General features: G+C 38.7%; 1 protein-coding gene across 1 annotated transcript; it reads right to left on the minus strand.

Moving 5' to 3' along the window:
- Window positions 1–830: 830 nt before the first annotated feature.
- On the minus strand, window positions 831–22,680 carry HSD17B3 (hydroxysteroid 17-beta dehydrogenase 3). The gene is made up of 11 exons (XM_010198227.2): window positions 22,503–22,680; window positions 21,075–21,121; window positions 15,235–15,310; window positions 8,674–8,781; window positions 7,884–7,951; window positions 6,478–6,513; window positions 4,403–4,437; window positions 3,297–3,378; window positions 2,167–2,232; window positions 1,714–1,863; window positions 831–1,048 (listed from the first exon to the last, which is right to left on the minus strand). Exons 1-11 carry the CDS (start codon window positions 22,654–22,656, stop codon window positions 938–940), a joined length of 933 nt encoding a protein of 310 aa, XP_010196529.2. The 5' UTR covers window positions 22,657–22,680; the 3' UTR covers window positions 831–937.
- Between the last annotated feature and the right edge of the window lie 358 nt (window positions 22,681–23,038).

Consider the following 23,038-nt stretch of genomic DNA (forward strand, 5'->3'; position numbering starts at 1 on the left):
CCCCTGGTCTGGGGCCAGCTTTAGCAGAATGAGTCTCTGCCCCTGATATGGGGTCATTATCAAAATGAGTCTCTACTGCTGATGCAGGGTCTTTAAAGAAATGAAAATAAATCTCAGCTTCCCCAGTTCTCTCCATAGAATGCAGGGGAGCCTCTGCTCCAGCACACCTCCTCCTCTCTTTCCTCACTGACCTTGGAGTCTTCATGGTTGTTTCTCTCACTGTTCCTACTCCTTGCACCACCACCAGCCAGAAGAAAAAGAAGGGGCAGAAGAAGGAAAAAGAAGGAGGAAGATGAAGGAAAAACCTCCTCTTCTGGCTTAAAAAGTGATCGTGGAAGCGTCTAATTGTCTCAGCCCCAGAAGTGGATCTGGCTCTGAGCTGGGGAGAGTTGTGAGCAACTTCTTACAGGAGCCATCTTTACAGCCCCTTCCCCCTTACCAGAAAGGCTGTCATGTCAAACCATGACACAGGCTCTGGACCAACATACATTTTTTTACAGTTGCAGACTTCCAAAGGTCCAGTGTGTAAGTTACACCCTGAAAGTTTTCCCTTTTTCTAACAAATTTCTTCAGCTTTTCAGAAGAATCAAAGACACAGGACACTCACTGAAATAGTTTGGAAATAAAGCAAATTATTTTATTAATGAATGTCAGATAAGTGTAAACATTTGTGGCCTTCAATTGAGCTTATGTTAAAATAGTTATACAAATTTCTTAGAACACATCTAAGACTCACAGAAGTCATTGGAACACCTCTAGCAATTTTTAAGGTCTTTAGAAAAAGAGAGGAATAAATTTACTTAATAGATTTGTTATCACTGCATGGAGCTCTAGCTCAAACTGATTTGATTCCTTCCACATTAATACAAACTGTGAAACAGTGAAAGGCACCCTGTTGGGGTTTCCCACAGCACATCTTCCGAAAAAAAAGACTCCATTAGGGGTTCCTCCACCTTTTCTTCAGGTAACTGGTAAATGCATTCAGGACTGCTTCTTGAAGCCTGTTGCTGTGGAATACCCATAAAGGGACGAACTGCAGGACACATGCCTTCAGAATAATCAATCAAAAACAATAGAAAAGCAAAGGGTTACAGAAACCTCTTGAAAGAAATTGAACATTCAGAAAGGTAACAGAAAACAGTAAACACAAAAGCTTTTACTTTACACTTCCAATACCTATGTTTCTCTTAGAGGGAAATGTTCCTTCCTCTCAGTTTTGAGCAAACCTGTTCTCTTCCCTATACTCTCATTTCATGCTCACCACTAACAGCTGCCACGTATGAATATTCTATTTGGTTAGCCTGATATCCTAAGAAAACAATGTTTAAGTGATCACAGTCTGGTCTTAAGTTTTTTCCCTTTCCCACTAACAACTTTTGAACCTGCTGGCCAATTTCTGTAAAGGAGTAGGAGTCTCAGGAATATTCCACAAGGGCCATGAAAACAGACAGCTAAAGAAAAGACAAAGACTGACAAGACATCAAACTGGCTTCAGCTCAAGACATAAAAGTTGAAAAAGCCACACAGGGCACTGGATACCAATTTGCTTTGCTTCTGTGTTCTTCCCTTCATAGTGTATTGATGCCATAGTAGCTTTAACTTATTCACAGCTCCTCATTTGATGTCCAGCCTTAAGGTCTCAGAACCTGCTGAGGCCAAACACCTTTGATTCAAGCCTTTGGAACCCGTATACACACTATCAAATTCAATTACCAGAATTTCATGGGCTAGACATCCAAAAATCTCGTCTCCAAAGGTAACATAATTCAGTGATTCACTAACAAACGCTTCTGCTGTCTTTGTAATGAGACCCGGTTTTTGGTACATTGTCATTGGAGTAGAAACACCATAAGGAGCCACTACCTAAAATAAGAAATCATAATTACAGTGTAATGTCATCCAACATTTAAGGTCGTTTACTTTGCAGAATCTCACACCATGTGACAAATTATAACTGATACTTGCAGTGGATTAAGGCACTACATAGAATAAGTAATGGTTCTCTGGTGGAATAAGGAAAAAAGCTGCATACATGGTAGAGACACAGCTTTGAAAGAGTAACACAGCACTTCATCAAGGATGGCTACACCATATAGATTCAGGCACCTCAGATAGTCTTGAAGAATTTGTTAAAAGGAAGGCAAATATGGCAAGATATAGCATCACCTGTATGATAATTCCCTTTGACTTATACTCTGCTTGTAGTGCTTTGGAGAAAGTGCTTATAAAAGCCTAAAAAAAACCAAACAAAAAACCACATTAGCTTTAGGAAACCAAATACTTTCATGTATGCTCACAAATATGTGCAGACCAGTCCTTAACAAAATGGTCATGCACCATGCAACCTAAGGCACAGTGAAGTGGTGAAAAACAGAGAAATGAACTTTCCAAGGCACAGTTTTCGCTAGTGCACGTGACCTAAGGCAAGATTGACTTCCTTTCTGCACCAGAAAAGATGAAGTCTGGCACTGGCTCAAGCCAGACACGAAACAAGTACCGCTGCAGACTGGATTGAAAGCTTTGCCGTATTTAGGAAAATGCAGAGATATAAACACCTGAGTCCCACTTATTCTAGCTATTGTTTCATGTGGCTCACATCTCTGGCTGACATCTACCCTCCCAGCTCAACACTTACACTGCTGCTTCTCTGTCAATAAAAAGAGGAGAAACACACAATCCGTGCCTTCAGTGTATACCTACAAACAGAGACTACAAATGTGATTTTCAAAGTTAAGTACTTGGGAATTTGTGGGGTTTTGTAGCTTCATATTTAAAGCTTTTATTTCTAAGTTTTACTCCACACCATGAAGAGTAGGCATATACTAACTTCTTTGTGTAAAAGTTGAGTTTCTTCTGATTTTAGGAGTTAGATCTTTGAGAAATACCCAGAAACTTGACAATATTGAATTCTGTAATTAGAAATATAAAAGCCCTACTAAAGAGAAAAAGTGACAGTCTTTCAAAGCCATTATGTTACAGGTCTCACAATTTAAACACCAATGGCCACAGAATCACAGAGTGGTTACGGCTGGAAGGGACCTCTAAAGATCATGTAGTCTAACTCTCTGCTCAAGCAGGTCCACCTAGATCAGGTCACACAGGAACTAAGGAGGGTTTTGAAAACCTCCAGAGAATGAGACTCCACACCTTCCCTGAGCACCTTGTGCCACGGATGCCTCACAGTAAAAAATGCTTCCCTTATGTTTGAGTTGGAGAGTTAGACTAGATATCTTTCAAGGTCCTTTCCAACCCTTAAGATTCTGTTATTTCTTTAGAAAGCATTGTGAAGGGCTTACCTTAGAAGCTGAGTACATTGTGTATAATGGACAAGGGAAAGTACCCAGACCAGAGGACAGATTCAGAATTAGACCTTTCTGTCTGAAATTTAAACAGTTACATTCAGTTTATATTTGACAGTATTAAAGCAAAAGCCTGTACAAGTGGAAAATAATCCTTTTTTCCCCAGAAGGCATAGCTCTCATTATATTGTAGACTACACTTGCAAAAGACCAAATCTTTACAGTTTAGTTAGGTGCAATTACACCTAAACCAGCTAGGAATAATGTCATAAGTGAAATTTAAATGTCTAGCAGAATCAGAACCACGGGAACATTGCACATGCTATTGTACATCTAACAGAGCAAAAAATACTGTCAGAGGAAAGACTTGATGCTTCTAAGTAATTGGTAGAGGTTTTTTGCTCATTAGCCAGGGCATTCTTTTTCCTGCTTCATGCATCTGTTGCTTTAGCTTCCCTGTTCACAGCTCCCTGTACAAATCACTAAAAACAATTCCTTCAACAGCAACCAGGAAAAACCAAACCAAACAGCTAAACAGTAGGAGCTTATTTTGTTGCCAAAACAAAAAGCCTGCATTGGCCTCTAAAATGCAGTAGTTAAAAATGTTTGCTAGAAACTCCATCTGGAGAACTTAACCTCTGATTTAAGGACTCCCACGTCTGAAATACATATTATATTAAAAGAAGAAAAGAGATCCTTAATTGAATAGCAGAATTAATCTCTCTGATGTGGTACAGATGTTTCAGAGATTGAAAAGTATTATTTCAAGCACAGCCACCACTTTTAGAAGACTACGACAACATTTTCAAATGCTGTTCCCTGTCCAATTGGACCCGTCACATGGCATTTTGTTTCTGCAACACCTGCATGATTACTAGATACAACCCTATATTTTATGTTTTCTATCATGTTCTACAGTTAACTGAAAATTTGTGGCAGTTCTTATCATGCATTCACACAGCACAAAAAGCAGCAGAAAAAGTCTTCATGACTGACATTCTGTAAAGTGCAACTGTTCATAATGAAAAAGCACAGCTACCACTGCACAGACTGAAGGTAGCAGCTAAAAGCTATGGAAAGCTCTAGAAGAAAAATATTTTTACCTTGACTCCATTTGTTTCAGAATTATTTTTGTCATCTGTAAGATAAGTATGTTAAGAATTATATCCATTCTATCCATTGTCCCTCTTCCCATTACAGTTCTCAACTGATCTTGTTTTGTTCACAAGATTTTCCACTTGCTCAAGCACATTCAAACTTTCAGAAAACATTTTATTAATTCTAATAGCCTGAAAATAATCTGAATTGTCAAAAAATTCCAAAAGTTAATATTCTGCTAAGCAAAAGACTTATGCTTATCTAAAGCTTTTCAACAGTACCTGAATTTTACCATTCCTCAATGCTGAATAATAGCTGTAAGGAGAAAGTTAACATCATAATATTTTTGCATTTTCACTTCTCTCTTTATCTGGCAGAAAATCATGAAAAAACAACTTCTTTTTTTCTGGTACTAGAGGTTTTTTAGGATCTTTCTTTGATGATGATTGTTTAGTCATCCATTCTTATTTTAATAATAGGCTTAATTGTGCCTGTGATTTTTAAAGTGAAGGTAAGAAGTCTGCTCTTGCTTTTTGTATTAGGAGAGTATTTTTCAAAGTAAGACTAAGTCCCTAGGGAATTCATGCTCATACTGTTCCCTCTTCATTAAAAATATACATAACATATGAATGTTCTCAGGATAAGAGTGTGATCTAACTTGTAAAGGGTAGTAATTTAAAGTAGTGTAAATTAACAATGTAGCGTAATTCAATGCTTGTTAATTCCCCTTTTCTTCAGTAGCATCATTGTGCACAAAAAGAATAGTAGAGTAGGTGGGGTTCACAAGCTTTGTTTTCAGAAGGGATGACAATGCAAGAGGGTCATGTTAGCTTCAGTGAAGGGAAATTTCCAAGTAAAGTGGAAGATATGGGAAAAGGTCCTGCTTTTGCAGTGCTGAAAATTCCACTGACATCTGTGGGAGCCAGGAACACCTGGAGCTTGGGCATCCCACTGCAAGAACTGGTGAGCAGGATCATAGCCAGAATCAAGGCAGGGGTCAAAAATAGATTTGAAGATGATTTGGACCTAACTATGAGGAATGTTGATAAGGGGCATGAGCTCTTCTTTGTATTTTGGAGGAAGGTGAATACTTTTGAAAGTTTGAAAAAGGAAGCGATTGCAGCAGCAGGGGAAAGAAATCCCCAGGTCCTGGTAAAGAAGCAACTGAGGTATATGCCATGTAGGAAATGGTAGAGAAACCTTTTGTATCCAGACTGAGAGGATACAAAATGTTAGCCTGTTTCTGTGAGACATATATTTAGCATTCAGTTATTGCAGGTATTTCTGTTCTTCTCACATATAGGTAGGATAAAACCTAGAGGCAAAGTTCACCAAACTATTTCATGGGAGGATTTGTTTCAATTGACTGATTTTACATTATTTAGTATCTGAAGTCATTAAGCAGCAGTACAAATTTGGGATGTAAAGTGTGATAGCCAAAGCAGACAATTTTCATGTCATGTTTAGAAAGACATTAGCCAAGGTCAAGATGAACTCCAAAGCTCTTGCTCTGTTCTTGTTTATATTAACATGCTGCTTGCAAAAAAGTAGAGAAATACAAATATTAATCAGAGGTGGAAATGGTCTTGTAAGTGAAGCAGTCAACCAAAATTAGCACCAAGAGGTAACAACACAGAACTGTAAGTCAGCTCCTTAAGTTTCTGTCCTTCACTGACGCGAAAATGTTTTCACAGAACAGAATTGTGACAGAAAATGCAAGTACAGTACAAAAAGTCAAACTGCAGATCTTCCTGTCTTGAAGATTTTGATTCTGAAACAAATATCCTTGTTTACCAAAACAAAACATGTTTTGCAAAAATGTTTCAGCTGCAGTGTTAATGCTATGCCTTAACCAAGCAACTGTGTCAAAATGTTTCCAGTCAGCTTCGATCAAAATATTTCATAGGCAGGAGAGGCAGATGAGGTCCTTAAAATAATACTGACATTCCTGCTGAAAATTACTATTTGCTAATAAATTAACTGAAAATACACATGAAAACCAGTTGGCACTCTTGTGTGGGGCTATTTTTTTTCCAATAAAATACACTACAGATGTAATAGATGCAAGTGCATCACGTACCTTTACAACAGAAGTAATGTTGCAGTTGATGAGGTTCTGCAGGAAGCAAGAAAACATTAAGTTCATAGTTGACTTGTGTTAATTTGTGTTAAGAGTTTGTGGCTTACCCAGGTAATAAAGCTAGCAATTCCAACCAAAAAGCTCTCTAGCAAGGCAACTGCTCTTGTTGCTGCTTAGCTTCCCTCAAATTGTCACTGGCTGAGCCTATGGTGTGGGATACTCAAAGGCAGGCAAGTCCTGATTCATTCTATTTTAAGTGAATATTTAAAATATTTTATCTCAAATATGCTTTGCATTCCTTTGACTCTGTGCCCTCTGCTTTGCCCAGCCCCACCATTGCATGTGGTGAAACCTGGAAGCCTGGTGTCTGATGGCTCCAGCAAACCACGCTACATGCACACAGGCAGCAAATTACAGAGGTGCCAGGTGGAGACCAAGTGCCTCTCAGTGGCAGAGGCAGATTATCTGTGCAGAAAAGGCATGGAAGTGTAAAGAGATCCTCCCAAGACAAGCAAGAAAACACAGAGCAGTAGCTGAGATGCCATCATATGGCTACAGCTCTGAGGGAAGCAGCCTGTTTTGGAGATTTCTGATTTGGTACAGATGATGACATATAGGCTGAATGGACCCCGAGACAGATGCTGGCAAGGAAAACACTTATAAACTTGGGGATGGGGGAAAGGGTTCATGGCTAATACTAAACAACATGGTAAACAACAATAAAGGAATTAAAAACATGATCACATCCTTAATCATAGAATCATAGAATGGTGGGGTTGGAAGGGACCTTTAGAGATCACCTAGTTCAACCCCCCTGCAGAAGCAGGTCAGCCTAGATCAGGTTGCATAGGAACATGTCCAGGCAGGTCTTGAAGACCGCCAAGGAGGGAGACTCCACAACCCCTTTGGGCAGCCTGTTCCAACTACTCTACACATGTAAATTAATTCTTCCAAAAAAGTAAACTGCATTTACATGAGGTTTGTATTTTCATTTTTCTTTGCATTCTAAAGTAATGGTGTTCCAAAGAAAGTACGTTTTAACAATACTAACAAGAACTCAACATTTCATCTATGGCTGTGACAAGGCTGGACCCCATTACATTACCAGTGAGCAGTGAGTCAGAGGGGCTGCTGATCCCTGCTACAACCAGGTGAGCCGTGCTCCTGCCTCTATTGCTGGGTGCTTCCAGCAGTTTAGCCAAAATTTATCGTTCTTTTGCTCTTGCAGGCTCCTCTGAACATTAAAAACAAATCAAAGTATGCTCCTTCAGGCCTAGTTCTTTTCTTGCTCAATTGAACAGTTAAATACATGCTGATTTTAGCAGCATCAGAATCTGTCCCTTGTTAAATAGAAATACAGTTCCTCATGTTTATATTGGAAGTAGAAACTCACAGAATAATCCTACCTCATCTACATCTGGTCCATTAAGGAAACGGCATGGAAGAGGATTATGAAGCATTCCAACATTGTTAACTAATGAAAGGAAATATAATGATAAGAACCAAATTTAGGTACAGGTCAGCTAGTTAAAGAAATGGCTTGTCCTTGAGACCCAGAAGCTTTTGAGGGGTATGTGAAAAGAAACGCTGCACCGCATTAAGTCTTGTTTTCGCTGAAAGAGCTGATAGTGATCAGTGCTGACTTCAGGGAACAGAAAAGCAGCCTATTGCTACAGTTGGGGCTTGCTTTGCTTGGGCTTTGTTGTTGTTGTTTTATTTTTTTCACTATTAGAAGGATGATTTCCTTAAAAAAAAAAAATAAAAACAAAAAAAGAAACCCATAAAAAGCTCCCCCAAAAAATTATATGCTTTCATTGTTGCTGTATGGATTGTACCAATTAGTGTCAGCCATAGGCTCATTTCAGATTGAATATAAGAACTGCACACAGCTGTAAAACAATCAATGGTGACAATTAATTCCTTGAGGCCAAATAGGGAAGAAGTCACCCCACAAGCCAGATGCTGCTTGTAAAGTGGCAGAGGGGGTTCACAGAGAAACTGTATAGAGAAACAAGAAGATCCTAATTCACTTTTAAAATTTATTCATGATAAGTAATACCCAAATGCATTAGGCAGCTGAATGCTTGGTTTTAAGTGTTGCTTAACAAGCTGTTATGACACATCATTTATTTAATTCTCTGTTTAATACACTGAAGCCATAAAATACTCTTCAATTAACAGACCTTAATGACTCACCCAGAACACCAATATCCAAGCCCTGCAGACTTTTTTCAATGTTCTCATATATTGAATTTTTAGTGAAATCAGCTTGTATAACCTTCACCTTTTGACCTGTGGCCTGCTCTGTAATTAAGAAAGGGAAAAAAAAAGAAAAAGAAAATGCCTTTGCATATATCCAGAGAGCTGTAATTAAGTAAAGAAAGAAACAATCAGATGTCTCATTTAGTAGTTCTCTCTGTACAGTAAACAGTAGTTTCAACTTCCTTTCAGAAATGTTACAACACAGGCACGACACTCACTGTACCCAATTGTTTTCAAGGGAAATAATTGGCAAATATAGGATGAATTTGTGCCACGAAATCAGTAGAAGTTCCCTCACAAATATGAATACTACTTGGTCCTTCAGTAAGAGAAAAAAAACACAACAAAAAAATGCCCCAAACCAGAAACAAATTACACCAGGACTTCTGGTTATCATAATATTTATAAATGAACATTGTCAGCATGTGTTAGAAAAGTGAATGTGGGTGCCAGATCCTCTATGTAAGTACAGTTTTGCAGAACAGTTTTAAAGTGTTTTAATGCATAAGATGAACACTTTAACAAGCAGAGCTTTTTATGTAGGAAGAGGGGGAAACAGGACCGGATGTGATGCAGTATTTTCTGCATAATTTTCTAAGAATTCCTCTCCTGTTTTGACATTTGCATTCCCACACATTGAACCTTCCCCATGATTTTTCAGGACTAAAAGGCATTTTAGGGAGGGTATAGCTTAAATTTTACAAGGTCAATTTACACAGAAGGGAAAGCGAAATGTGTGTGATTTTTCCAGTGACATTGCTATGCAGGAGTGGAGCCCAGCTGTACATTACCATTTTTCTCAGCAGTTGATTTATTGCTGTTCATATTTTCAATGAAGTTTCATGAGGAAAAGAGGTAGAGGCTCTTATTTACTCATTTTTAAAGGTAAAGTTCTCCTTTAAAGGGGCCCAGTAAGGTCTCTTCTAACTGGATGTTCACATTGTAAATTCTTGCTACTAAATCTGCTTTCAAGTTTTATAGGCAACCTGAAATCCAGATGAAGTTTGCTAAAAAAGTGGCAAGCAAAGCTTGGAAATGTCAATAGATGACTGGATTGCAGACTCGCAATTCAGGTGCACACAGACGGCAGAAAGTCTGCTTTGGGTCCTGTTTGGGAAACTATCCCTGCTTGTTTGAAGACTGTTTTTACCATATAGGCAACAGAAAGCATTGCCTTCAGTAGGAATCAGACTCACTGACTTCTACCTTGAAATACTGCCTCATCCCTTGGTGTAGAGTCAGAAGTTAGGAAGAGGCCTTGCATCAGCTCACACCAGAAAAAGATGCCTCTGGGTCCAGTAGGCCAGTTTGCAACAAATCAGAGCCTCAGTTGGAGAATGAAAGTTGTTTCTTCCCAGTTCTTCTTCTACTGCAAGTCTTGACCACCTTACACTACTCGAGTCATTCAAGCAGTCTGAGGAAACAGCAGATGCTCTGACTCCAGATCTGAAATGTGGGATGCATCTTGTGTGCAATTTTAAAGGATAGCTGTCTCCATGACAGAAGAAAGGAGGAAACAGTGCCCCTTTTCTTGCCCTCTTTCCAAGCTGTGGTTGTATGTATGAAAGGGACGAAGCACCCTTTGAACCTTCAACCTATAAAAGCAACTCTAGTGGCAAATGACCCCCTCGTGGTCCCAGGCTGGGGGAATGGTACAACTATAAAGAAAAGGACATTGAGAGCGTAAATGCAGTGAGTGGGAAAGAACAGAGCAACAGTTGAAGCAGACACCTACAGTGACCTTCTGATGGAAGAGCTCTATAAACAAAATGAGATGAGTCTTAAAAAGTGTAGTGATGTTGTGGCCATCTTTCTTATGGGCAGTGAGAAGGGCAGCCAAAACTAGGGCAAGATAAAAATGATGATCAAACAAACCATTTGGACTTCCTCCGCATTCCCTTATCTGTGCAGAACTGTACTGCTGCAACCAGCACTGACAGCCAACAAACAAGTACTCCAGATGGCTTTCCTCTGTTCCATTTAAGAATAAAACAATATATTAAAAAACAATGAAACTATTGTGCTGATAAATGAATTATCCAGGGACAGCTCTTCAGAAAACGATAACAATTTTGCAAAGGAGAGCCAAAAAGTAATTTCCAGCATTTCTCACATCTCTCCCTCTCTGTGACAAAGATTTATGGCAGTTCTTTGAAGATACAAGCCATTCCAATTCTTTTTAAAAGTCCTACACATGCCAGAAGCAAAAAACCTAGGTTTTCAACCACCAGGAGAGGTTATTGTCTTTTTTTTAAATTAAGAGGGAAAAAAAAAAAAGGGGAAATTAAAAACCCGAACTGAGTTGTTTAATCTGATGTATTATAAAATGTATCATTAAGAAGGATACATCTAACTCCTTCTGACCTCAGACCACTTTGGAGTTCCACTTGTTAGACAGGATAGTGTTCTGCCTTTTGAAATCTACAGAGAATAAATCAGGATGAAGCATGAAGTTGGTTCATCAATGGTCTGCCAGAAACTCTCCCTTTCTATTTAAAAGAGTAATGAAGAATTTTTTTAAAACTGAGGTAGCAAAATGAATGCTGGAGTAACACAAGAACTGACCTACTTTGTAGAAAGAGATGACCCTTTTGAAGCACGACAGCAAAATCTGAAGATGAGGAAAGAAGCACTCAGGCTAAGTGATGGCATTCATATTCAGTAGAAATTTGCAGAAATGAAAGCAAAGTGATAACCTATTTCAACAACAGGGAGATGTTAAAAGAATATTTAAGACTGGGGAGAAATATAAAAAGCCTGTTAGATTATAAAGCACAAGTTCTAGTTATATTTTGAAGTCTTTTGGAGAAATATATGTCCTCAGAAATGCAACTCACTTTCAGAAATAACAGGAAATAGAGAAGAACCAAAAATAACAAGGGCAAAAGTAAAAGATTATAGAAAATATGAGAGAACACAAACTCATTAAAAATAAACTAAAAAAAAAAATCAAACAAACCCAAAACCTCAATAAATCTGAATATGGGAATATCAGTCAAGGCCGTCTAGTCGTCCATTATGTAGTACTGCCTACTGGGAAAACAGTTCTGGTCGATAATACTTTATCTTACAGGGTTGCCAAAGCACCACACACATTTTTCACAGTCTTTGAGGATGAAGAAAAGATGTGTCAAGTGAGTTTTGTGCTAGTCAGTGGTTTCAGCGTGTTACCTGCATAGCACTTGGAACAGGAAGGATGAGGGGCTGAAACAGACAGCAGAGCAGATTGGAAACTGAAACTGTAGCAGAAGAGACAGCTAAGCAAATTAGTACCTTCATAGGTGTTAGTGGGAGCAAGGCATATTTGGTTCTCAGCTGTGTGTAGTGATTTTTTTATTCACAGCTTTATTCTGTAGTAATAGTAATTAAGTACAGGAGGGCGAGGCAGATAAACTTGCTGCATCACCAAATCCAAATTCATTAACCACAGGCTCAATTAGTCTAAACCAGTACAGCATTATTTCCCATTGCTTTCTGAGGATCACACACCTTATTCTTCCTTAGATATAGATTTGTTTCCTCTCAAAGAATAAACAAAAAACCCCCCAAAAAATCTCCAATGACCCTTGTTGTAAATAACATTTCTGTCTTACAGAAGAGGCTTCTTTGTTTGTCATGAACAGCTAAACAGTACAGACTCTGGTCATAAATATAGAGCCTAGGTTATAACTTTTTAATCAGAATCTAGCTCTGCCTGTACAGCTTGCTTAGGAAATGTAGGCAGAAGAAATAAAAAAGGACTGCAGTTAATAGTTTGCCATTTCTCATCCTCTGGGTTTCTGGTTTGATCAATGTTTCACAACCACAGGACTAAGTGTGTTAAATGGGCAGTATATCTAGTGTAATGGTCCTCTCCTTCTGCCCTCCAGACTGATTCTGTTAACTTTTATCTCATTCAAAAAGTGCTTTCCAGATCAACTGGAAGGAAATCTGTTTTTCAGTTCCAGTGTCTTCTTCAGATAAATATTTTTCTTACTATGTACTTCTGGTTGCTCCATCTCTGAGAACTGTTCTCAGGCAAACCTGTGGACCACAGGACTTGGAAAGCCAAACTCTGAGATCTCTGACACTACCTGCAGTTCAGACTCTTTTAATTTATAATATTCAGAATCCAAACTGAATGTGAGCGTAGGCTTAGGGAAATAATATCATCCATTTAAAAAAGGTGGTAAGTCTAATTATGGTGATCAACTGAATGCAAAAAGATACACGATGTAGCTGTTAAGAAAAAGGAAACAATAGTAATGAGTAAGGAAGGAGTCCAGTTCTGCAACAAATTTACATAGCCTGTAACAAACTTTCTCTCTCTATTTCTCCATGCCTTAATCTCCTTGCATATTACTTCAGGGTAATGAGAGCCACGTGGAACAACATACTGCTTATTTAAGCAGTTTAGAAAGAAAAGACAGTGAAAGTTAGAACATTCACTAAACAATACAATAATTTGGGTTTTTTGCTTCACTTTTGATTTCCAATGTTTATTTATTTGTATCATAGCACATTTAACTTTTCTTCCTTCCCAGTGACTGTTTATCTTAATTACAGTAAAGCTCAAGTCTGAAAATTGGAATCAGTGGTACATTTCCAAAGCTTTAACATAAGCCCATATCCAGAGCTCTTTGCTGATTTGAGAGGACTCCAAGTCAGATACTTTTCCTCATTAGATCTTCCTCTCTCCACTTTTGTTTGTGTCATCTACCTGTTGTTATGTACTGCTTTCCAACCTGACACAAGTAAAGATGAGTCACTCTGGGCTTCAGCCAAAGAACAATGTAAAGATTTCACTGGGATTTACCACAAATTTAGGCAAGCTTTAGGGAAGTCTCTTTATGCCTACAACTCAGCTGAATGCAGCACAGAGACCCGACCAGTGTAGCCTGAGCTCTTGGGGCCACACCACGCACCTCCCCACCCCTGGGACTACACTGTAACACTGCTGCAGTCTGTGAAGAAGCTTCCCCACCTGGCAAAGCTTACATGTCACTTTTGCACAAGGCTTAGGAATGTTTCCACAGTAGGCTACCTCAGCAGTACCTTTCAGGACATGGCAAGCTCTTGACTACATGCTGCTGTACATTTCAGAACAGTATAAGCTCAATTAGGAAGGTGGCCAGTGAACGGCCACCTTAAAGTAAATCATGGTGATAGAGAAATTTACAGTGTGTCATCTTCCCAGCCCTCTATCACTTTTTTTGCTATACTTTGACATGCTAGTCTCAGGAAACTTACTGTTTTTTATTCTTTGCCTCCGATTACAACTTAAAATGTGGAGAAACTACAAAAAGTCTTTATCCTGTTTTTTTTTTTCTTCAGGTTTCTCTTATTTTAACTATTTTTAGCTGCAAAGAAAAGCAACAATGACACTAGAACTGTCCTAATTCCCACATAATTTTTTTTATGCTTGTTTACATAAGAGGGGCATGGATACAACTGCTTATAGAGAGTCTTCTGGGAGTTGGTGCATTCTTCCTCTGATACTCCTTGCTTCCAAAGAGAAGACAAAACTATCCCTGGGGAAAAAAAAAAAAAAAGAAAAAAAAGGAAGAGAAACTGGACAGAAAATTTCACGGTCAAATTCTTGATTTTTGTACCTGCAGGTTCAGAAGTTACAGACTTTTTGACTCACTGCAGGTATGCCCCATCTCTGAGTGACAGGCAGGTAGGCATCCTGGACCTGATACTCTGTTGGAGTCAGCTGCTAAGCCTGCTTAAAGGTAAGACTTTCTGGCACAGGTGTATTTGTGGAATGACACATGCTTAACACAAGAATGTGTGAATCAAGTAGATGTTGTATGGAAGTCATGTGTAGAAAAAGAGATGGGAAGAATAAGCTTGGTTACAGTAATCTTTAAAGTCAGTGGAGAATATTAATTCATTTGAGACCTAAAGAAATCCAGTCAATCTTAACAAGCCATTACCCAGGGTAAATGGCTATTTTCCTTTGAAGAAAGGTAACATCAGTTCTCAAGATAGGCTATTTAACTGCTTACCAAAAGCCAAATGTGACTTGAAAATATAAAAAAAATACAACCAAACAAACCAAAACTGAGCCAGGTACCTTGATTTCATTTTTAGTCCTCCTTTGCTATGTTCCAGGAACTAGACTAAAAATAACCTCATTTTCCCAACAAGCATAAAGTGTGTGATAGATCCCTCCAACAACTCCCTTGTTACATCTCCCTTGTCTCTATTTATATATTTCAAAGGCAGATAAAGCCAGTAAAAGACTCACATTCACTTTTTTTATCAAACACATTGCACTGTTTGAGTGATAGCATGTATTTTTTAAGCAATCCATGACTGGAATGTTCAACCCAGTAATACTTTATTTGTAGTATTGGAGCAATATCTGTGTCTGTATCTGTAGCAAAATCTGGGGCCCTAGTATACTAGGTACTTTACCAAGAAGGAAAGAGACCTCCAGATCCCTGCAAAGCCAGCCTCCTAAAGGAGAAGGTAAGTTTGTGGGAATGTAAGTTTGAGACAAAGACTCACCAACTTCAGAGGCTGCTCTCTGCAGTTTTTCAAGTGTTCTACTTATCATAACTACATTCAATCCACGTTTTGCTAGCTACAAGAGAGGAACATAAAAGTTGTTAAGAATCAGTGAGGTGACAAGAATCTTCACATTTTTTCCTGTTTCGCATCAAAAGCAATCATGGATTTTTAAAGTTGCCTTCATCCATCAGTCACCTGCCTAATGTGTAAACAACAGATATTAAAACCAGGCCAAAATTAATCAGTCTCACAACAGTATTCCAAAATATCTCCTTCATTGTATACTCCTGGACTTTCACAAGAAAAATATGCTGGAAAACAATCAAACACCAATAATATGAACAGAAATAACCTGAGCCAATTTCAAATGACTGAAAGGAGTGAAAGCAACATGACATTTTCCAGAAACACATTTTTATTTCTACTTGGACTTGGGAGGCCAAATACGTTGATGATATTCTAGTCGTTTTACAACATCACCTTCCACACTCACATTTTTTCATCCTGAGGAAGGAGATTTAGAACACTGAGTTGAAGGTTCAAGAGTTCAAAAGGATTCAGATTTTATTCATAGTTTTTTAATTGAAAGAAAATCTGATGCAGATCAGATGGATAAATATTAACTGGTTTGTGTTTGTTTGGTCTTTTAAATTAGATGCAAACTATTAAAAGAAAAAATCCATGCACAAAACTTCAATGTACAAATGTACAGCCACAAATACGTTGGCAATAGTTGAAGTTTATAGCTGCAAATGCTACTTAACACAGCTGTCCATTTATAGTCAGGTATTACTGTACGCAGGACAAATAGAAAACAGTTTTCTCCTGTTTTCCCGAAGCCTCCTGTTACCATCAATTCAAGAGTTTTAAGCAAAGCCTGAGAAACACATTCCTAGATTTTGAAACTAAGTTACTAGCAAGTTGCAAGCTGAAGGGAGTTGTGTGCCTAAAGAAATAAGAGATAAAGCTAAAAGTAGAAAAATGCCCACGAGAGCAAGAAGATTGCTAAATTAGTCAGCACAAAAGAAAAAGCCAATGTCATATGAAAGTACCAGGTTTGGTCAGCATGCTAAGGGATGCAGGCCAGACACTGAAGATCTATTAATTTCTGTAGCTGATTCCCTGCAATCTTTCTCCTTAAACCTATTTGATGGCAACAGTATATCCTGCTGGGCTCTTCTGAAACAATGTAGAGAATGTCAGGGAACCTTTGATTAAAAAACTGCTATATCAAGAGTACAAGGAGCAGGACACTTATTGAATGTATCAGCCACAACCATTTGCATTTTCAGGACAAAGACCATGCTCACAAATCTGTGCTTTCAGACACCCTCTAGCACAATTGACCAGTGCTCCAAAGAGCCTTAGATGCATAGAATTAGATAGTTAGGAGTTCTGAAATGTCTTTTAAAGCGTCCATTTGAAGTTCCCAGGAAGATAACTTGAATTACCAACACACTGGCAAGTTACCCCTTTGTCCCCAGTGACCTTGACTCAAGCTATTTCCAACTGGAGACAATGTTTGGATGGAGATTATTTCAAATTTTGTGCCTTTAGACCCATTACCAAATATCAGCCATGTCATATACAAAGTTAAAACAAAGTTCTGCTTCATTGGGCTTCTCAATATCATTTCACCCATGACTCTGTATTTTGTTTGTTAAAAACTCCTCCCAAATGCTAAGAAAAAAAATATTCCTGTTGCTAAGGCTGCACTGTATTTCAGCTAAATGCATGTGTTTGTGGCAATCTTATAAAAACTCTTAACCGTCCAGTGAGATGACTCTTCTTTGCTGCTGAATGCCAGACTAAAGAAGTAAAAGCCTGTAGCAGCTGTTTCTCAGGGCAAAAGAGGCAACACACCTGACTAATCTTCTTTGCTTCCTCATCCACATAGAAAGTATGCATTCTTTTCAAAAACAGGTTTGTAGGGCACTGTAACTACCATGTGACTCAAGTGCAGCCTCAAGCAAACAAAAAGAACTATGCTTAGAAAAAAGTTTCCTGGCCATCTATAGGAAAGGTTAACTCAGGTTTAATGCTACCATATTTCAAATAAAGGTGATTTTTAGTCTAGACATCTTCAGCACGAAGTATTTTCTGAACACAAAGGCTTGAGTATAGTATTTCCCATTGCAGTTAAGCACCGGCCTCTCAGTGCTCTGCAATGTGAATCAGCATGGGTTAGGAAATCCTGACTCCAAGTGGCAAAGGACTGAAATGCTTCTGAACCTCAGTGTGTAAAATGTAAGATTATTACCACCGAGATCAGCCACAACAAATTACGACAACCTAGCATTCAGAAATTGAGCTAATAATGAAGGATTGTTAAGCAGGATCTGTAATCTGGAATCTCATGAACTCAAGTTTAAAGAGTTTAAACTATATTAAATTAGTATAAAGCTATTCTGCATTTTCTAGAATGCTGTTGCAACTCAGTTTGAGGTGAATTTTTAAACAATAAAGCTTCATGAAAGGTAAGACACAGGTTTTGGGTTCAGATCATGCATGTAACTGCTATGGTTACCCTGAAAAATTGGTTATACTCTACATGGATCTTTAGATGTAAAAAATCAAAACCTCTGATAATACTTTATGGAATCTGTAGCTGCCTACCATAAGTTATTACCTATTAGAAAAAAGACTCTTCTCAGTGATGTCCAATGACAGGACAAAGGGCAATGTGTACAAGCTGGCACATAAGAGATTCCAAAGAAACATAAGGAAAAATTTCTTCACTGGAACATGCTGCCCAGATGGGTTGTTGAGTCTCCTTCTCTGGAGACATTCAAAACCCACCTGGATGAGTTCCTGTGTGAGCTACTCTAGGTGGTCCTGCTCTGGCAGGGGGGTTGGACTAGATGATCTTTCGAGGTCCCTTCCAGCCCTTGAGATTTTGTGATTTGAGAATCTGTTGCTAACAAATGAATGCAGTGCTTGTCCCAAATTGGCCTGCTAAAACATTGATTAAACACAAACATTAGGCTGACTTCTAAGACAGCTGTGAACTATGAACGATAACAAGAATGTGTGCCACCAACATCTTGCTCATGCCCTGACGTGAGACGAGACGCACGGAGAGGGTAAATCATAAATCTCAGAGTATATCATGGCCTCATCCATAAACTCAGTATGTTTGAGGTGCTAAGTCAGTAACAGGTGCTAAAACACATCTGAAGTTACTACATCAGTAAAACAGAACAAATGAGACTGCACCAGCACCTAAAATGCAACCAGCTAAGTAGAGATGTGGCAGACTAGCAGTATGTGCACAGCTGATTTGGTTTTGTTACTTGTTTTAAGTCTGGTGAGTCTAAACTCCAGCAGCCCAACAAGTAATGGATAAAAATCTAACAGGAATCTGGCTTTTTGAAATAAGTACAACAAACTAGATCCAAAATCTGAGTACTCTGATATCACAGTAGTCAGTTAAAAGGTCAAGGTCTTTATGCTCAAGAAGGCTAGCCCTTCAAAATCAACTTGATGTGCTAGAAACATAGACAGAGCCTTCATAAAAGCCTGGACTTTCAGGGAGAAGAGGATAAGCTCAAGTGCTGTATATGCTTGCCTCTCAATACAAGCTTAGGAAACTAAAGGGACTAAAATTTTCTCAGAAAATCCTGTGTCCTGGCATGAACAAAGTAGTATCATGAGACTTCACGGCTGCCTGGTTCTTCATACAGTCAGCTCTTCAGCTTAACAGACTTTGCAGAGACCTGTGTCTAGCCATAAACCTCAGTAACAAGAGTATGGAACCCGTAAATATTGTAATCTTTGCCTGGATCTCAGTCTCCTGAGTTTTACACAATGAACCACTAGCTGAGATTTCCACATAAAACACTGAACAGAGAAAGCCACATCACACTAGCCTTCTGAACACAGGAACTGCTCTCCTTAGTCTTCTGCACCACAAATCATCAATAAATGTGGAGCTTGTTGTGAATCATTATCAACCGATGTCTGAGCTCAGGATGTCAGAAAGAAATTTATCACTGGTGTCAGAGCTCAGACTCTGGAGGACTGACAAAGGCTTGCCTTCACATCATCCCAAAACACCAGAGGAACCTGTGCCAGAAAAACATCAGAGAATTTTGTAACCTGACATCAAACCAGCAAGAGTGCAGTGTTGCACCAGAAACTCCAAAGGCACACAGATATTAAAACAGCAGGGTCAGATTTATTTATCCACAAGCCACACACAAGTCTGTGCTTCAAACTCAGTCAGCAAGACAACATGGCAAGCTATGAGCTCATGTGGTGTGGGCTTGGGATCTACCCACACAGCAGTAGCTCAGCACAGCTTGAATGAAAGTGACCACCTGGGGAGGAAGGTGCGACAAAAATCGAGCCAGTTCCAGTCAAGTTTTTTTTAAAACCCACAGTAGATGGTGGTTTTTTCTCATCGTATAATGCAACCATTTAAAAGCTACAGCTGACCTTTTAAACGGGATTTACTCTCGTATAACCCATGTAGCACAAAAGAAGCAGAAGAATAGCAGATGTTCCATTCTAGACATTCACAGGTTCCTGCAGCTTTCAGGTGGATAAAATATCACCAGGTGCTCACATACAAAATTAGTTCAACAGGCTTCATGTACAGCTACATGTACATACAGAGGAGCAGCATTAAATAAACATTTAAGCATTTCTGATGATTCCTCTCCCTGTCTTGATTCCATCCCATTCACCTTGAACTATGTATCCATCAGACCCTTCCTGTCTGCTCATCATTACTGCAACTCAGTGAGTAGACAGACAGAATTTTTCCTTCTCTCCCATACGAGAGATTGTGATCTCTACCACAACCATGCTAAAAGTTAAACTATAACACCTGTATTTGTCTGTGCACTTTCAAAAGTTATTGTACTGCCATTCCCAGTAATGTAAATCATGAGGTAGGTGCTTGAACAATGCATAAACTTAAGAAGAATGGTTTAAAAATCTTGTAAATTAATTCACTTGTTCTCCTTTCCTATGAAATATATTTTATCATTTCTAAGCAGAAGGCATGACATTTAAACTCTTGCATATTACAGGCTGCTAATTTTCACCTGGTCACCTCAGCTCTTGCGACTACAACTCATGTTTCATTGCTGTTTAGCTGCTAGAAAGGGAGCTGGCTTCGAATGAAGACACCAAAGAGAAAACCTACTGTTCGGTCACTATAACTAGTAGCAAGGCTGGTACAGGACAGTACAAGGCCACCGTGCCTTCAGTGATGATTAGCAAAAATAAATACAAAGAGACTGCTGTAGTAACTGCACAGCAGCAGCCACAGGCATAGAACAGACTTCTCTCCTCCTGCAGCTTCCTACAGCTATCAATTCCTAATGAAATTGTTAGGTTTCCTTGTGTCTTTTTAACTTCCATAACTTCTAATTTCTATTAATTTCTACAGATTTCTCCTTTATTGTTTCATATATGTCTTTCAAAATGTATTTCCAAGCAGAAAGGCAACAGAATTACATTTTGCATCTTAATGCTGGATCACCCCACTGAAAGTCAAAAAGCAGTTTTGCTGCAAAATTGGGGAGAAAAGGACAATTCAGAAGACTTCCTACTCTAGACAGACAATGTGAAATCTTTTGGATTATTCATTTTATTTCCTTGGTCTGATGAGACCATGGAGGCATGAATGACTATCCTCTGAATTGCTGCACCACTTCTCTTTCAGAACTTGATTAATGCTGCCCTGCACACACAGGACAGTAGGCTTAACATTGCGTTTGTCACAGTGCCTTTGAACCCTAGAACAATGTTATCAGTTTGCAGACTGATGAAGGGGTAGCAATTGCCATTTTGTAAAAATAAACTTAAGGGTAAGTAATCTATCTTACCTCAAAGGAATATGCCTTCCCAAGGCCATCTCCTGCTCCTGTGACCACTGAAGAAAGTAAGAAAAAAAAAGTTACATTTTTATTACTTCTGCTTTCTTTTTTCTGGAATTAATTTTCATTGTGTTTCTTCAATCTTTTATAAAACTTTCTTGTGACATTTCGTTCTTTTTCTTCCATTTAGCTCTCCTTTGTAGGCTCCCTCCCCACAGTAACATCTCTGTTGCAGTAGGTATTTTACTGATTTTCACAGACCTGTCAGTGAAACACCTATCAGACCTGTTTGTTAGGAAACAAGCTTCCACCTGCCAAATTCATTTCCATGATTCTCAGGATCTCATGTGCCACATGTACCTCAAATCATCCATGTCTTATGAATTTCACTGGGCTCAAAAGACATTCTGGTATAAAAAGAACTGAACATAAAGATCTACTCAAGGGAAAAAGTCTTATAACCGTCAGAGGAAACAAGTATTTTTCACAAAATGTTCCTTAGGCTCATCCACAGTATGGAGGCCCTCGCCTCAATTAAATCAAAACTATATACTGCTTCAGAAGCAGCTGGTATTCAGGCAGGTCTTCTGCACAGGGGTCAATATAATTTCTAATTAATCCACTGTGAGATGTGTTTAGTAAACACATACTCAATCCATTCACATCAAGTGATTAATGCAGGGGGAAGAAATTATGCACAAGCACACTGTTCAGATAAATTCTTAACAAGATGCCACCATCACTGATATCTGTAGCCCAAGAACTTGGAAACAGTAGTACCTGTTCATTCTTGCTTAATACTGATAATCTAACAAGCTTAAGGAAAACATCAATTATCAGTAGGAAAAAGAAGTTGTTTATTATAAGTATTTCTGTTATTTTACGAGAATGCATAATATCTTTTAAAAAGCACTGCAGAGTTGCAGCCTTTGAAGTTTTTAGGCTACAGCAGATTTGGCTCGTTAAGCATACCATTAAGGATAGGTCATCAATTCAGAAAAAAACCCACACTGGGGCAACATCATCAAGAACAAAGAAAAGTTGCTTTGAGAAGTGGGGACCATATGCTAGACATAAACTAGCTGCCTCAAGTATCAGGAAACTGAGGATATAGGCAATGCTAATAAAACTAAAGCATTTACAGAAGAAGAAAAAAACAGAAGATGTTTTTCTACACGGGGATAGAATTCCCATCTACACACCAGGTGTGTGAGCTGTTACAGACTGACTAATTTTCTATTCTCCCAAAGCAAGCAAAAGCTTCAGGCTCCGAAACCCAAAGTTACTAGGAGAAAATGAAAAGAAATTAAACAAACCCCACCCAGTGGAAACCATGTTCTGAAGGAACAAGGCAAGTAAATGCAAGTAAAACTGCTCCTGATTAGCAGTGTAACAATCCACTACTCAGTTACAAGAAGGTGAAGAAATTTCCTTTACCTGCCCATCCTCCCAGCGACCGAAAGAAAGTCTGAGGCAAACCAATCCAGATACATGGGAAAATATATTTCACTAATCTGACGCATTTTACCAGAGTACAGAAACAGATGAAACCTCCAATAAGAGTGAGCAGCTGATGCTGGAATGTTTCCATGGTGAGCAAAGGCAGTGAGCTAGTATGAATCAGTCCCTCTCACCCCAGCAAATGCCTCTTTCCAACACGCTGTTGCTAGTCTCTGAGCGCTGGCAGAGAAGTGAGAAATCTAATCAAGTCACGTGATTTTCTTTTTCCACAGAATGTCCTGGGTTTAGATTAGAGAAACACCTCTACATTACACCCCAATTAGTAAACTACTGAAAAAATCCAAACTAAATAATGATTTGTAGCACTTGCATTAGAGGAAAGGCTTAACTTCTCTGGGAACCTGTCAAGAACAAAAATATATTCTTATTGTCATTGTAAAGATGAGTCTAAACCATCACCCTGGATAAGAATACTCCAGATCTTGGGGATAACACACAAGAGCATTGCTTCC

Source organism: Colius striatus, chromosome Z (genome assembly GCF_028858725.1).
Source record: "Colius striatus isolate bColStr4 chromosome Z, bColStr4.1.hap1, whole genome shotgun sequence".
NCBI lineage: Eukaryota > Metazoa > Chordata > Aves > Coliiformes > Coliidae > Colius > Colius striatus.